The following is a 15343-nucleotide window of genomic DNA, read 5'->3' on the forward strand; positions in this document are numbered from 1 at the left end:
AACAACAATACTAATATCTTTAAAGACAGCAATATAATGTGCAGCGATGAAGCAATACAAGGAGTTTTAGACAATGATTACATAATGACAAAGACAGCACACATAAGGCAGTGATCCATATTTAAGATAGCGATTAATGATCAAGACAAAGTATGCAGCGACTACATTATGACAGCGATTAGTATTAAATAAGCTAAGCCAGCGATCAAGGAGATCAATTGATACCAAAGCGTGTGATTCATGAGAAGGATGCAAAGAAACAAAGCACAGAACTATTAATTAAAGCCATCAATCATGAGAAGTACGATTTGATTTTAGTAATTATCTTCAATAAGATTTGTAAGTGAAAAGCAACAATTGATTATTCAAAGACGTGTCTCTTAATGAAGTATTCATCCAAAAGGATATGACCCTTAGAGATTTGAAGATATAAATAGAGGTGGAAAGTGGTGTTGAGTGTATTGTGTTCTAAATGTTGATTTTAGGATCAGAAGTGAAATAAACAGAAGTACAGAAATTATAAACACTTGAACACAGCAAATACCCTGGGAAAACCCCCCTTCTTGAGGGAGAAAAACCCAGCCAATAGTATCTATTATATTATTGAATAATACAGAAAATTTGCCTTTACAACTTGGCCAATCTCAAGGCCGATACAATGATGAAGTGAGTGAAGGCACCTCACTAGGCGTGAATTTACAACTCAAATAACATCTCCTTAATAGGTATCGATCTGAAGCAATATGCCTATATGCTGAAGATATCGAACTCCTTCCTCAAGCGCTAGTTTGTCTACAATGTGTTGAATCCCAGAATGAATGAAGATCGCATGAGTATATATATGCAAATCGAGGTGCCTTTTCAAGAATAGTCAGCCCCAAGAGACGTCTTTACAAACATGAAATAGGACGACTTCTCATCATGTCGGCTATAATTTCAATGGAGGCTTCTCACACTTGAGTCGGCTTCATACACAAATCATTTGATTATTTGAATTTGATAGGAGAAAGAATCTCCCGCTGCTACAATAACATCAACACTAAAGACCATCAAGCAAATACACCAAGGGGTAGATATGTATAGGAAGATTACTGTAGATCTGAAAGAGAAGACATAAGAAGAGTTTATGGCAGACTTTGAGAGAAAGTGTGATCATATTGTGGCAGAACTGTGGTCAGATTTATAGCAGATTTGAAGGTGGTATAAAGAGCTTCATTATAGCAAATAGTGAAAAGAGTTTTGTGGCAGACCTATAGACAATTCATAGCAGTTTTTGAGATCAATTTGAGAAGATGAGTTATAGCATAAAGTATGAGGAACAAGATCATCCATCATCCATTGCATAAGCAACATTGAAAAAGGTGGAAATTGAATGAGGGGTTGGTGCCTCTACTGGGAAAGGTTCTCACAAATTGAATGAGGGATTGGTGTCTCTAGTGGGAAAGGTTCTCACGAATTGAATGAGGTGTTGGTACCTCTAGTAGATTAAGTCTACAAAATTTGTAAGATCATTATACATATAAGCAAGTCATTTGCTGTGGTTTTCTCCCATTAGGGTTTCTACATAAACATTGTGGTATTGTGTTTTCTCTTGTGCATAATTGTTAAATAAAGTTATTGTGATTGATAAATTTGAAATCGTTAAAAGTTATTGTTATACTAATTCAACCCACCCCCACCTCTCAGTATAACTATGTGCTCATCAAAAAGTTACTACAAAAATACATCATCAAAAGATAAAACCTTCTATAAGAAAGATGGGCATCAAAAGATTTCCTCCTAGAGATAACCTTGAAGAGCTTTAGAGAAAATTTTTATATTTTCAATGCAAGGAGAAATGGGAGCATGGACATATTTGTAAACAAGATAAGTTTTCAAAGAAAAATTTGTGTTACAGGTGTAAGGAAAAATGGGAACCGAGGCATAAGTGTGTAAAAAGAGGCCAAGTACGCAACATAGAGGCATTATCCGACGAAGAAGTATGGGAAGAAGAAGAGGAAAACCCAAGCAAAAGAAGAAAGTGTGATGGGGAAGACTATGGAACCCTAGCTGCAATCTCAAAGGCATCCAAGCACCACCCCTATTGAATTTGAAGTGTTCTAAAGGGACAAAAGGAACTGCCCTTGTGGATAGTGGGGCAACACACAACTTTATCGACGAAGATTTGGTTACAAGAATGCAATTAGAAACAGAAGATTTTATGGGCTTTAGGGTAGCCTTGGCTGATGGGTCCACTACCCCATGTACAAGATAGATTCCAAAACTAAGCATCACCTTGGGAAAGCATCTAATCAAAGAAAACTTCTACATTGTAAACATGTGAGACACCGATGTAATCTTGGGCGTCCCATGGTTGCACTCTTTAGGACATTTCAACCTAGACTTCCCATATTGGAACTTTGTTTTCAACATAACTGACAAGAAGTTCTCTTACACGAACTATTGAATGGAACCCCAAGAGTAGTTTCATCCAGAAGGATGGAAAAAAACTTTAGACATGGACCGGGGCAGCTCAATGTATGATTCTTGACAAGTCTTCTTCTCAAGACTAAGCCATACACATTAACATCCAACCCACCTTAAAGAAACACAAACAGGGTATTTGGCAACTCAATGGAATGGGCAGCTCAATGCATGATTCTTGACAAGTCTTCTTCTCAAGACAAAGCCATACAAATTGACATCCAACCCACCTTAAAGAAACACAAAACCCAAAAGAGGTTTCGAAAACACCATAGAACTTGAAGAAGGGGCTAAAGCCCATAATCACTACACCCTACAGACTCCCCCAAAAAATTTAAATAAGAAATAGAAAAAACTATGAATGAGCTTCTCGAAATGGGCCACATCTGTTTGCCTCTTTCGTGGTATCAGTTAAAAAGAAGGATGGTACTATGAGGATGTACATAGATTATAGAGCCTTGAACAAAAAGACTTTAAACATTATCTTATTCCTAGAGTTGATGAACTAATTGATGAACTTCATGGAGCAAAATATTTTTCTAAAATTGACTTACGATTCAGTTACCACCAATTTAGAATGAGGAAAGAAGATATCCCCAAGACCGCCTTTAGATGTCACTATGGACACTTTGAATTCTTGGTCTTATCCTTTGGTTTAACCAATGCCCCTGCAACATTCCAATCATGCATGAATCAATTCTTTAGGAAACAACTAAGGAAGTTACTATTAGTGTTCTTTGATGACATTTTGATTTACAATGACATATTTGAAGGATGTCTTCTAACCCAAATTCATTTTGTAGTGTTCTTAGAAAACTATTAGTGTTCTTAGGATTAGAAACTTTGGCAAATGACATCTTAGAAGGAAGTCTACAAAATGAAGAATATAAAGTAGTGGAAGAACTCAATCTATACAAAGATAGGATATATCTTGTACCATGCTCCAAGATAAAGGAGATCATTAGGGAATACCATGACAACCCCGTGGCTGAATATCAAGGATATTATAAAACCTATAAGCAAGAGAGAAATATTCTTGGAAAGGTCTCAAGAAAAACATCTTAAAAAATGTTCAAGAATGCATGACGTGCCAAGGTACAAGGCAAAACAAACTCATCCATCGGGCCTCCAACCCCTACCCATACCTAATTAAAAATGGGAAAGTATTTATATGGATTTCATAACAAGACTTCCCAAAATACATGGAAAAGATTGAATACACATTGTGGTGGACCGCCTAACCAAGTACGCACAATTCATTGCAATATCCACAAACTATAGAGGTCCTCAAGTAGTCAATATTTTCTTCAAGGAAATTTTCAGATTACATGGCCTACCTAAAAACGTCGTCAACAACAGAGATAGCCGATTCCCTAGCTTTTTTTGGCAAGAACATTTCCGACTAACGGGAACAAAACTCACACCAAGTACAAATTGTGATCCCCAAACTGATGGGCAGACAGAAATTGTCAACAAATGGTTGGAAAAATACCTAAGAAACTATGTTACAGGACAGCAAAACGCATGGATCAAGTGGTTACACATTAGGGAATATTGTTATAACACCACCCATCATGTGTCAATAAGGATGAGTCCCTTCAAGGCCTTGTATACATATGAAGCAGCTTCATTTGGAAGTTTAATTCTCCAAGGAAGTCGTGTACCAAGGGCCAAAGACTTTGTGCAACAAACTATGGACATTATGCATACAATTAAAAGCACAAAACCAACAAAAGATATATGCTGATCAAAGAAGGACTGAAAGGACATTGAAGTTGGGGACTTGCTTTTTCTAAGGTTACAACCTATAAGCAGTCATCAATCAAGGTAAGTGGAGTCGAGAAGCTTACACCTAGATTCTATGGACCATACAAGATTTTAAGAAGGATATGAGAGGTTGCCTATGAGTTGGAACTATCGGCAAATAGCAGGATCCATAATGTCTTTCATGTGTCTCGACTCAAAAAAGTGTCGGGACAGCATGTTTGTTAGTCCATGTTTAGAATTACCCTTGCCAGATGATGAACGCAAGTTAATTTTGGAGCCCAAAACCATTCTTGATATGTGAGAAAAGAGATTGAGGAATAAAACTATTCCTAAGTATCTAATTAAATGGAAAGGTCTAGCTACAAAAGACGCCACTTGGGAAGGAGTCGAGATCTTTGATCTGAATTTAATATTGCTTGAGGGCAAGCAATCTAAGACCACCTTCCATAAAACATTCTCACACCCATCCTTAAGCAAGAAGAAAATAAAAATAAAAATAAAAAATAAAGGAATTCATATATATATATATATATATATATTACTGTTGCTTAGAAAATTGTCTTATTAATATGACTTTACAATTTTCTCTGATATTGAAGCCCAATAAAGGAATTAATCATCCCACAATTCTCTTTCCCTTATTCGAACAAAGAGCCTCCACATAGGATCAGCAATGTATTAGTCTTTAACAAATCCTGGAAAACAGCGATTACCAACAGCTACAATGGATGAAGAGGCATATGCGATCAGTTAGAAGAGGCAGTGATTAATTTAGAGAAGAAACCTCATTTAAGGAAGAGGCAAGAGAGGTGATCATTCGTCCTCTTTCAGGGCTATATATGGTAATCAGATCAGATTTCATTTAAATACATAGTCTGCATACAGGGAAAGCAGCCTTTGATCTAAGCAAGTATTTGGTATGAAAGTGCAGTCATATCTTTTGTCTATTCTATCTCTTATGAATATTGGATTTATTTATCAATTTGAATTATCAAGTCCATCTAAATTCTTATAGTTAATAAACTAATCAATTTATCTTCGTACAAGCAATCATACATGAGACTGGTAAGGAAACATGTTAGGGAGAGGCAGCAGACTGGTTCCCACAATGCAAGTACACCACCCCAAGTTGGATGGACTGGAGGTCCTGCCACTTGTGGCCTAAGAGGTTGAATTGTCTTGGTTGAATGTTCCATGCACTTGGGCTTAGTTGTGGTGAACAGTTTCTGGGTGCCCTATCATGTGTTCCCCTCCAATCACTAGTATGGTTTATTGTTGGAAGTGAAACTATAGAATAGATCCAAATAGGTGATACTAATCATCATTTCATTAACGTTAATCATTTATTTGCTTTAAGTTCAATAGCTATTATATGATTTAGTCAAAGTTTGCAAACTCTCCAAGTTGCTGAGTACTCTATTTTTTTTGCTGGACAAGTTTTCACAAGTTTAACTCTCATGTTTTTATAGGCACAAAAAAAACAAGGGTAAAAAAATGTCGACAAAGGTAAAATGTTGGTTGAAATGTGTTTTTCACATGTTTTTGCTATTAAACCATGCATTTTCTCCTTCAAGATGTCAATTTTTAATTTAATACATTTTGTAATTGAATTTTACAAAAAAAATATGTTTTTTTAAGAGATTTTAATTTTTAGTACTTTCTAAGTTGCTGAGTTTTTGCCGAGTTGAAAAATTTGGGCTTGCCGAGTACTCTCCAAGTCCGAGTGTGCAAACTATGGATTTAGTTATAGAATGCTGTTTGTAAACAAATTGTATTGTTAGAATTGTTACTTATGGGCAAAAAACAGGTATACCCCTATAGGGGACATTACATGCCCTTTAAACAATAAAGTGAAGTGGAAGTAAAGCACAGCGATTAGAGATTTGCTTATGTAAAAAGGGGTAGATTTGCAGCTTGTCCAAATGTTTGGTGCTAGGATTTGGGAGTGTTCAATGTCGATTCATTAATTAAAATCTAGTTTTCAACAACAAATTGAAGAAGAGAAAATCAGTAATTTGCCACAGCAGTTCTTCACATTTTGTTCATTGCATACTTTTGTGACAATTTCTAACTGGTTGTTGCCAGACTTAACCAATTTGGTGATCCAACAAAGCAGTCAAAGTTGGAGTGTCTATCAGAGAATCCACCAAAGTTGGTATGCAGAAAATGTTATCAAAATCTCAGGGAATGTTTGTTAGTTTTTAGGATCAGAAAGTGTGAGTGTGTATTCGTCCCATTTGCAAATGATTTGAGTCTCCTTATATATCTCCATGTTTAGTGAAATGATGCACCTCTTTAGAAAGGAGACATTATTTGAAAGGGTGTGTCTTTAGTTAACAACTCTATTAATTGTTGCCTTCGTTATGATGGCCTCTCTTTATATTTGCCTTTGTTTATATGAATCACTGCCTTTGTTAGTTTTATTATTTTAAATTTAGAGAAAAATATCTCCTGAAGCTACCAAACACTAACACTCCCTCTTAGCTAGAGAGATATTTTCCGGATATCTACGTCATGGAGTCTCTCAACATGACGCCAACAATGGCTACACCCATTTGTGGTAAGCACAAAGGTTCCTCACAGAGTCTCTCAACGTGATGTCGTCGTAGAGTCTCTCAACATGACATCCACCATGGCTACTCCCATGTGTGGAAAGAAACACACATATAAGTGCCCATCACAGAGTCTCTCAATGTGATGTCGTCATGGAGTCACTCAACATGACGTCCACCATGGCTACTCCCATGTGTGGAAAAAACACAAGTACAAAGAGTTCATCACGAAGTCTCTCAACGTGACGTTGTCATGGAGTCTCTCAACATGACATCCACCATGGCTACTCCCAGAGGGTGGAAAGAGCCACATCTCCGTCTCAGAGATGGACAAGGGCTTTCACCTCAAATTTCTCCGTCTCAGAGAAAAAATGCATTAACAAGAGCTTTCACCTCAAATTTCTCTGTCTCAAAGAAAAATGCAATAACAAGGGCTTTCACCTTAAATTTCTTTGTCTCAAAGAAAAAATGCATTAACAAGGGCTTTCACCTCAGATTTCTCCGTCTCAAAGAAAAATGCATTAACAAGGGCTTTCACCTCAAATTTCTCCGTCTCAAAGGAAAATGCATTAACAAATTTTCATGATGATGTGATTCCCTTTGAAGCTCCAAGTACTTGCATCAACCTCCTGACCTCCTCATCCAAGGTTGCCTCTGTTGGTTTGTCAGACTCCCTTTGAATCTCCAAGTACTTGCATCAACCTTCTGACCTCCTCGTCCAAGATTGCCTACAATGCTTGCCATAGAGGAATGGTTTCCAACGCATTCCTCTGGCACTACTGACAAGCAAGAGTTCAAGATTGTCCTTCTCAGCCTCATCCTGGATCACCCTATTATGAATAGGTGTGCGAAGCTATCAATGTTAAATCCCAATTGACTATCTTGTACAATTTTGTTCTCTGCAGCTGAAAAGGTCTTTCAAGGACTTAGTACCTGGCCTTGCAACAATGCAACCTTCTTAGCTGAGACCTTCACTTCTTCTGAGTGAGTCACAAAAATCCCTCTTGATCCCTACCTCAGAGATTGCAAAGAAATCCTCTGGAAGTGAACTCCCCTCCAGTGATGGATTACAAGCACATAGGATTATAAGCAAACTTTTAGAAATCAACACTACTTACTTCTCAGACTATACCCATGTATAGCATATACATGAACTAAGCACTACAACAATCTGAGCACATCCACAACCTACAGATGCAGCTGACCAACAATGCAAATATCTTTATTTTACTCCTCATCACAGATATACGATTTCAACAATGCAGCCTTCCTACAAAGAAGACTGAGATATGCAACTTATGTTTCAACACGCCTCAATAAGTGGTCAGAGTCACGTCCAGCAACTGCATATCCATCGTGCCAATCCATTGTTAGAGTCGATCATGTATATGAATATATCTTCCACCAACAACCGCATTATTTAGGCATAGGAACAATAGTGAATTCAGGAGCCATGACGTCCCCTGTAGCCAACTCGTCTAGGATCTCGTATATCTCTGTCTCTCGTCAACTACTAGAATCGCTCATCAGCCATAATTGATCCTCCCACAACAAAGGATTCTCATGTGCACAGATATGTAACTGCATTGCTAGGCAGAGTAATGTTCAATCATTCATTTCGATTATTCCTCTTCCGCCACGAGATGACAAATGTTGAATTGATAAATTCAGTGGACTTGATTCTCAGAATACGATGTTTTTCAGGAATGGTGCATTTGAACCAACGATTGTGCACATACCTTCCACTATATTCCATATAACGTATCTTCCATTGTTGCAAATTTGGTTTGCCTTCTCCTGGTTATTGGATCAGCTACCCAAGTTGTGTCCAATCAATCGCTTTACAGATTTGAAAGTTCTCAAAGAAAAAAATTGAACAGTCGAGCCCCGACAATCCAAGCAAGAATTCAGACTTGTCGGGAATTGATGTGTCGACAGCAGACCCAGAGAAGGAGCCACCGTGTGATGTCCCCTTATTAATCTTTTAGAATTACATGAAAATGCAACTGAGGATGATGGAAGGCACTGCTTCTATAGATTATTTCTTCCAAGCATGCGACAATTGTCTTGTAGAATGGAGGAATCTTCCCCTGTACTAGGCTGCCTTAGCCATCACATAGATAAAATATCATAATACTTCCTTCAACCTCTTCCCACTGGAAGAAGAAAATTCGATGTATGCTACACAAACTTACACCCATAATTCCTTCAGGCTCTTCACTCTGAATCAGGCATATCCCAGAGGATAAGTAAACGAAAAGGAAAGTCTATTCCCCCTTAGAATGGTCAGATCGAATGACTTCTTGTATGCACTTTATGAAATGAAGAGGCATGCGGTATGGATATGGATATGTCTCCTCCTTCATCATTAACAATTCCTTCAGTTGGTGATAATTACTTTAATGATTCTCTCCTAACAATTATGGATCGGTCCCTTATATATATATATGGTAATCGCTAATCTTCTTATCCACCCTTTTGTCCTAATCGACATAAGCTTAATCAATGTCTTACTTAGTCGATGCATTAGCTTTATTTTATTCACTTAGGCGGTGAATGCATGTCAAGGGTTAATAATCCAGAATTATTTTTATATTCAATCGTATTTGACTGATGTCGATGCTCTTCATGGCCTAACGAATAATAGGTGGCATACTTCGACATATCCGTCGCTTCTAGGAATTATTCTTAGTTGGTGTTGACAGATCAATATTTATCCATCTCGCATAATTCTTAGTCGATCCGTATTCAAAGGAGCTTACACGATAGTCTTCTCTGATGTATACATGTAGCGTATGAGGGGTTTGAATCTCTCAAGAGATATCTCCGTTCTAATAGATTCAAGTTACGATCCGCAACCTGCAGCTTCTTGTCGACAATGTTCCATCATCAAGGTTGTCCGCCTTTAATTAATCTCATTATTCCTTCATTGATATAGGAATACGTTGTCTCCCCTTCGAGTGCGAATCATATTATTTTGATAACTGAGTATGATTAATTAGGTTAATATTACAATCGAGCCCCTGAGAATGAAATACGGCACTGAGCATAAAGCTATCTCTAAGTCTCCCTAGAGTGCCCAATATGGCCTTTGATTGTGATTGTTTAATATATGATTATTATTCTTGAACGATGGACCTTGCTAAACATCATATTTGACCCATCTATAATAGTGGTCTTCCAACATACATACGCAATTTTGTCTCTAACGAAGGCAGGGCTCTCCTCACATTTGAAGCCATGGCTGAAGCCGCGAGCTTTGCATCTCTCTAGATTCCCTTCTGCCACAAGCACAAACATTGAGCCTCGCAACCCTGAGAGCAACCTTTAGCACCGAATCCTGCACTGTCAGCCGTTGTTGATTTTCTCGATATGCCAACGCTGGAAGAGCTTGTTCCCATGATTAGCTTGGTGATTCCCCGCTCTAATACCATGTTAGTTTTTAGGATCAGAAAATGTGAGTGTGTATTCGTCTCATTTGCAAATGATTTGAGTCTCCTTATATATCTCCATGTTTAGTGAAATGATGCACCTCTTTAGAAAGGAGAGACTATTTGAAAGGGTGTGTCTTTAGTTAACAATTCTATTAATTGTTGCCTTCGTTATGATGGCCTCTCTTTATATTTGCCTTTGTTTATATGAATAACTGCCTTTGTTAGTTTTATTATTTTAAATTTAGAGAAAAAATATCTCCTGAAGCTACCAAACACTAACAATGTTCATGTGCAAATTGCTACTTTTTACAATAGCTACATCCAGTAGTAGCTATTTCTGGTGTTCTATTCAGACCGAGTTCCGAGCCTATTTAAGATCTTTTTAATGCAATTTAGAATTCATAGAAGCAAATATCTTTCTCAGTAATTTCTTGGCATACCAAAAGATAAAAGATAATTTTCAATTTCTAACGATATTACTGGGAAAAAACCATAAATATCAAAAACCCAAAAAATAGTGTAAAAAGAAACTGATGTTTTTCAACATTTAAAGCTATCCCAATTGCATAGAGAGTCAAAAAGTGAAAAAAAATGAGAATATACACCATGACTTTTGAAATATGTTTTTTCTCATTAATCTTGAGATGACTACAGATAATTGAAATATAAAGCTCCTTAACAATGTTAATAACTAACTATGCCAGAATGATAATGAACCCTTCATGCAATAAGACACAACAAACATAAAGTGACCTATTAACCTACCATTCTCCTTAACTATCAAGTCCAAGGGACTAAATTATACACAGCAGCAGTCTCTCTAACCTCATCAAATGCCTCTTAAGTTTAAAGTCAGTGGCAACAATCATGCCTGGCATTTCAGGACAGCAATTCCTTGTCTTGATAATGTTTAATGTTTTGTGTTAATCATTTTGATCAGCTATACTTTTTATAATGTTGATAATGGTATTGATGTCCATATTAATTAATCGCAGTACTAATAGCAATGCTGCTGAGCACCATATTGATCAAAAATGATACAGATCACAATAATGAGTGCTACTGACCTGTGCTCATAAGACAATTACTAATCACAAAAGGATAGTTATGTCAAAAGACAAAAATGATGACAACAATTTCAACTGGTACAACATTCTTAACAGCTGATATGTAGCAACAAAAATTTCCAAACAATTACCTCAGCAATACTACACTGTTTACAAATGGAGTAATAACAATATACATTGATAAATAGAAATGACAGCAAGTCAACAACAGCACTAGCATTTGTTACCCAACAAGTATTGACTATGTTTGTGAATCATAAATAATGACAGCAGGGTTCACTGTTATGAAGGCAACAACGATAATCACTAATCATAATAACAACACGAATGTTCCATGGTCACAAGGTTTTCAAACCTAATTATAACAAGAATCTTCACAACTGTAGATAACTATGTTCATTTTAAATTATATTATTACAGCAACAATAATTGCCATTGTCCCTTGGAAACAGATTTAACAGCTATTCAGTAATGGTAGCTGGAAATATTAACAGATGATTAACATCGTTCAAGTTGTATAACCTGTTTATAAAAGTTCCAGAGAAGAATGATCAAAACATCACCGGTTTGATGCTTATATAGAGAAAAAAGACTAATTTATTGTGATATTAAGGTGAATGTTGCTAATAATATTAAAATATACAGGTGAAAATTTTGATCAAAGTCACAGTTAAAGATATTTTGAAAAACTCATGCTATCTTCAACAAAATATTGGGAACCCTACCAAGGAAAGATATATCAAAATATATCATGAAATTTTAAAGACATCTGCTTCTATGGTTTATATTAGATTGGCTTTCACAAGTCTTTCTTTCCTATATTTTTCTATAGCTTTTAGGGGTTGTTTAAGAAAATTATTTTTAGGAATAACTAATTCTTAATTTCAAATCCTTAAAATCGTATCACTGTAACCTATAATAAGTGTCCGAGCACAAGATATTGTAAATGAACATCCAAACTAAGCTTATGCTACAAAAATCATCATTTGTGCATTTGATCTGAGTTTTATGTGTGTTTGTGTATGATTTTACTATGTGGATTAAAGGGAAGAATAGTATTGAATTTTGTAGCAAAATTGCCATTCATCCTACTACATAATTGTCTGTGCTTCTACATAATTGTGTGTGCGTCTAAGGGTTCATATTTCTTAAATCTTGCATTGTGTTTCATTGTTAGAATTAGTTTCTGTTAAAATCCTCTCGTGTATGTGGATCTGTTCGTCACTTATTTCAGCTGGTTAGGAAGCATTTGTAATTTAGTTTACTCTGTTTTAGTTGGAAGTATTTATTCATAAAAAAGCCTCATTTGTGAGAGAACCTTTCAAGTCTTGTGCTTAAGCTCCAAAAAGGCTAAAACCAAAAAGATATGTCAGTTTATTTTCAGTTATTTCCTTTATGCAGAACCACATTGTTGATATTATTAACTGTTTATAACTGCAAATCATATTCATAGCTTTAGGTTTAGGCATTGGGTTTAGTTTTTGGGGAGCTTCTCTTAATAATTTGAAGAGAGGTTTACCCTCACATACTGTTCCATTTTTTGTTGTCTTGGAAGAGATAAATTAAATGCTGACAATGACAGTGAGTTTAAGAAGAGCGTAATCAGCCAAGTAGTTCTATGAGTCCCCTTTGAGGGCCTCTTCCTGAAAGTGGCATTTTTGTTTTAGATGGTAGAAGAATGTAGCTAGAGAATTACTTGTCTCTATACACATAACAATGCAGCCCCACAATCTCATGGTAGACAGGACACCAGAAAATAAAGTACCGCTTGATCACCACTCCCTAGAGGAAAGAGAAACTATGGTATAGTGGGAAGTCATGACATCTGATAAAGCAAGCGATAAAGCCCCTTTTCTGTTACCAACTTTGGTTCTTTGACTTTCACAAGTTGCAATTCACAACATGCACTGTAAACTAAATACACAGAAAAAGAACTTCATATAAAACATCTATGTAAAGAAAAATATCTAGAAACTACAGTCAATATTAATAAAACATTGATTTCATGTTGTAACTGCAATAAAATAGCATACAAAAGTGTGAAACTTGCCTAGCCGTGCTAAAGCCTGCTAAAAACCAAGCATGAAGCATTTCTGTGATGTCTGAATTAGAGCTTCCTTCTCCCGAATCGTCAATTTTCAGCTCCCCTGTTCAACAATCATTCAAAGATAAGAATTGATAACCATGGTACAATGCCAATGCTTCAAGTTAGTTGCTTCAACTATTATTACTCATTCAAATCAACAAACTCGTACCACCAAAATAATGGCAGCAAGATTTAGGTTGACTTAAAAATACAATCATGCCTCTCTAAAACAACTTACAAATCATACAACACCCCCAGCAGTGAAGGTTCATCCAATTAACCAGATCAAACTGCACATGTAATTGCTAGCAGTCTTTGATCACTCACATGGTGGTATGCAGTAAGTTATTGACCAAAGAATACAATGACGGACAAAAGGTGATGAAATGCTTAGAGTCACAACACGAGGCATACATCTTTAAAAGGAAGCGAGTAGTAAACTTTGTTTTATTCTGTTGCCTTAGACTTACAAAGTTGTTAGAAATGATCCACATGCATGAAATCTTACCTCTTTAGCCTTTTATTAAAAAAAGGTTAATCAATGGAAGGTAACTTTGTGAACGACACGTTAGTTTTGAAATTATTTTCACGTTCAGAAATCAGAAGGTAGAGTGCATAGAGCAAAAAGGTAGATAATAATCTAAGTTCAGATATTAATTAAGTAATATAAAGATTATAAATTAAGAGACGTGTTCACCTTCCAAATAAAAAGTAAAACAAGACAATAATAAGTAGAACTTCGTGAGCTGACACAAACACCTATTTCGCATCCCCATCTGGGGATGTCTTTTGACATGAAGGAATGGAGGGAATGAATAAGCAGTTACGATTCAGTATGTTAGTTTTGGAGTTTCTGTGTTAAGGCATACATCAGGAAACATTTATGCAAAGTTGGCGAGTCATATTTACAAGATTATAAGAATCATCTTGCATGTTAAATTGACTATTGTTTATAAAACATTTTGCATTGTTACAATATACATCTACATATTGAATGTACTTCAAATTTACACATTGAATAACTCACTTTTGGTACATCCCTCACAAGGGTAAATAGAGGGATGGAGCTTAATAGCAGAAGTCTAAAAAATTAAATGTCGTAGACACTGCCTCAAGAGGGCAGAATCAAGCTAAATATTAATGAAGCAGGGAAACTTAAGCCAGGCCCACATTGAGGTGCGGGTGTGGGGTAGACGTATTTAGGAATGATAATAACCATATGATTTAGCATATGCCAAAAATCATGGAAGAAACACTAACAATATTGCTGAGGTAAGAGCACTCTCATTAGGCTTACTAATGGCAAAAGATAAGCAATGAAAAGTTTTGGACATGGAAGAAGATTCCAAAATTAATCAAGGATGTGTGGCACCCATATGAAACTTTTCATAATGTGTCATGTTTCAAGCTTCATCTGATCACAAATCATGTTTTACAATGTCTTGTTCTTCTATGTCGTTTTTGTCATCTCATGTTCATATCTTTGCAGGATAAACAGATAAGACTTTTCAAATGCCATCATATGGCAAAGAACAGAGTTTAATTGATGAAGAAGTTGCGAACACTTTCAGAGCTCCAGACTATATTCTCCAGTTGAGTAGAGGATGGTGTGAAGAAAGCAAACAAAGGTTAAGTGTATAATATTGCAGGCATATGTTTGTTTGCTGCTGTCCAGATTTTCAAATAAAGTGATGCATCTATGAGATGTAAAGAGTGAAAGTACATATAAAGGCACACCAAATGGAAGAGGATTGATGGTGTTGACAGTTGACATCCTTCTTCTAGGGTTTCAGCAAAGTCTGAAGGTAAAGGCCTCTCAGATCTCAGTGTTTTGTTGTTTTCAAAATCTGAGATCAAGGAGAGGTTGGTTTTGGTAATTTTCTGCCAGATATATATAGTTGCATGGTGTTGAAAAGGCAGACAAGAAGTTTTAAAATTATAGTTTGTTGTCATATATAGTCCATAGTAGCAAAA

General features: G+C 36.2%; 1 protein-coding gene across 2 annotated transcripts in view; it reads right to left on the reverse strand.

Moving 5' to 3' along the window:
• Positions 1–15343, reverse strand: part of LOC131031020 (uncharacterized) — a 114781-nt gene that overhangs the window by 2071 nt on the left and 97367 nt on the right. For both annotated transcript variants that reach the window (XM_057962022.2, XM_057962023.1), the window contains exon 4: positions 13334–13430. In XM_057962022.2, coding sequence (XP_057818005.1) covers positions 13334–13430 — 97 coding nt within the window. The remainder of the gene's footprint in view (positions 1–13333; positions 13431–15343) is intronic.

Source organism: Cryptomeria japonica, chromosome 3, assembly GCF_030272615.1.
Source record: "Cryptomeria japonica chromosome 3, Sugi_1.0, whole genome shotgun sequence".
Lineage (NCBI taxonomy): Eukaryota > Viridiplantae > Streptophyta > Pinopsida > Cupressales > Cupressaceae > Cryptomeria > Cryptomeria japonica.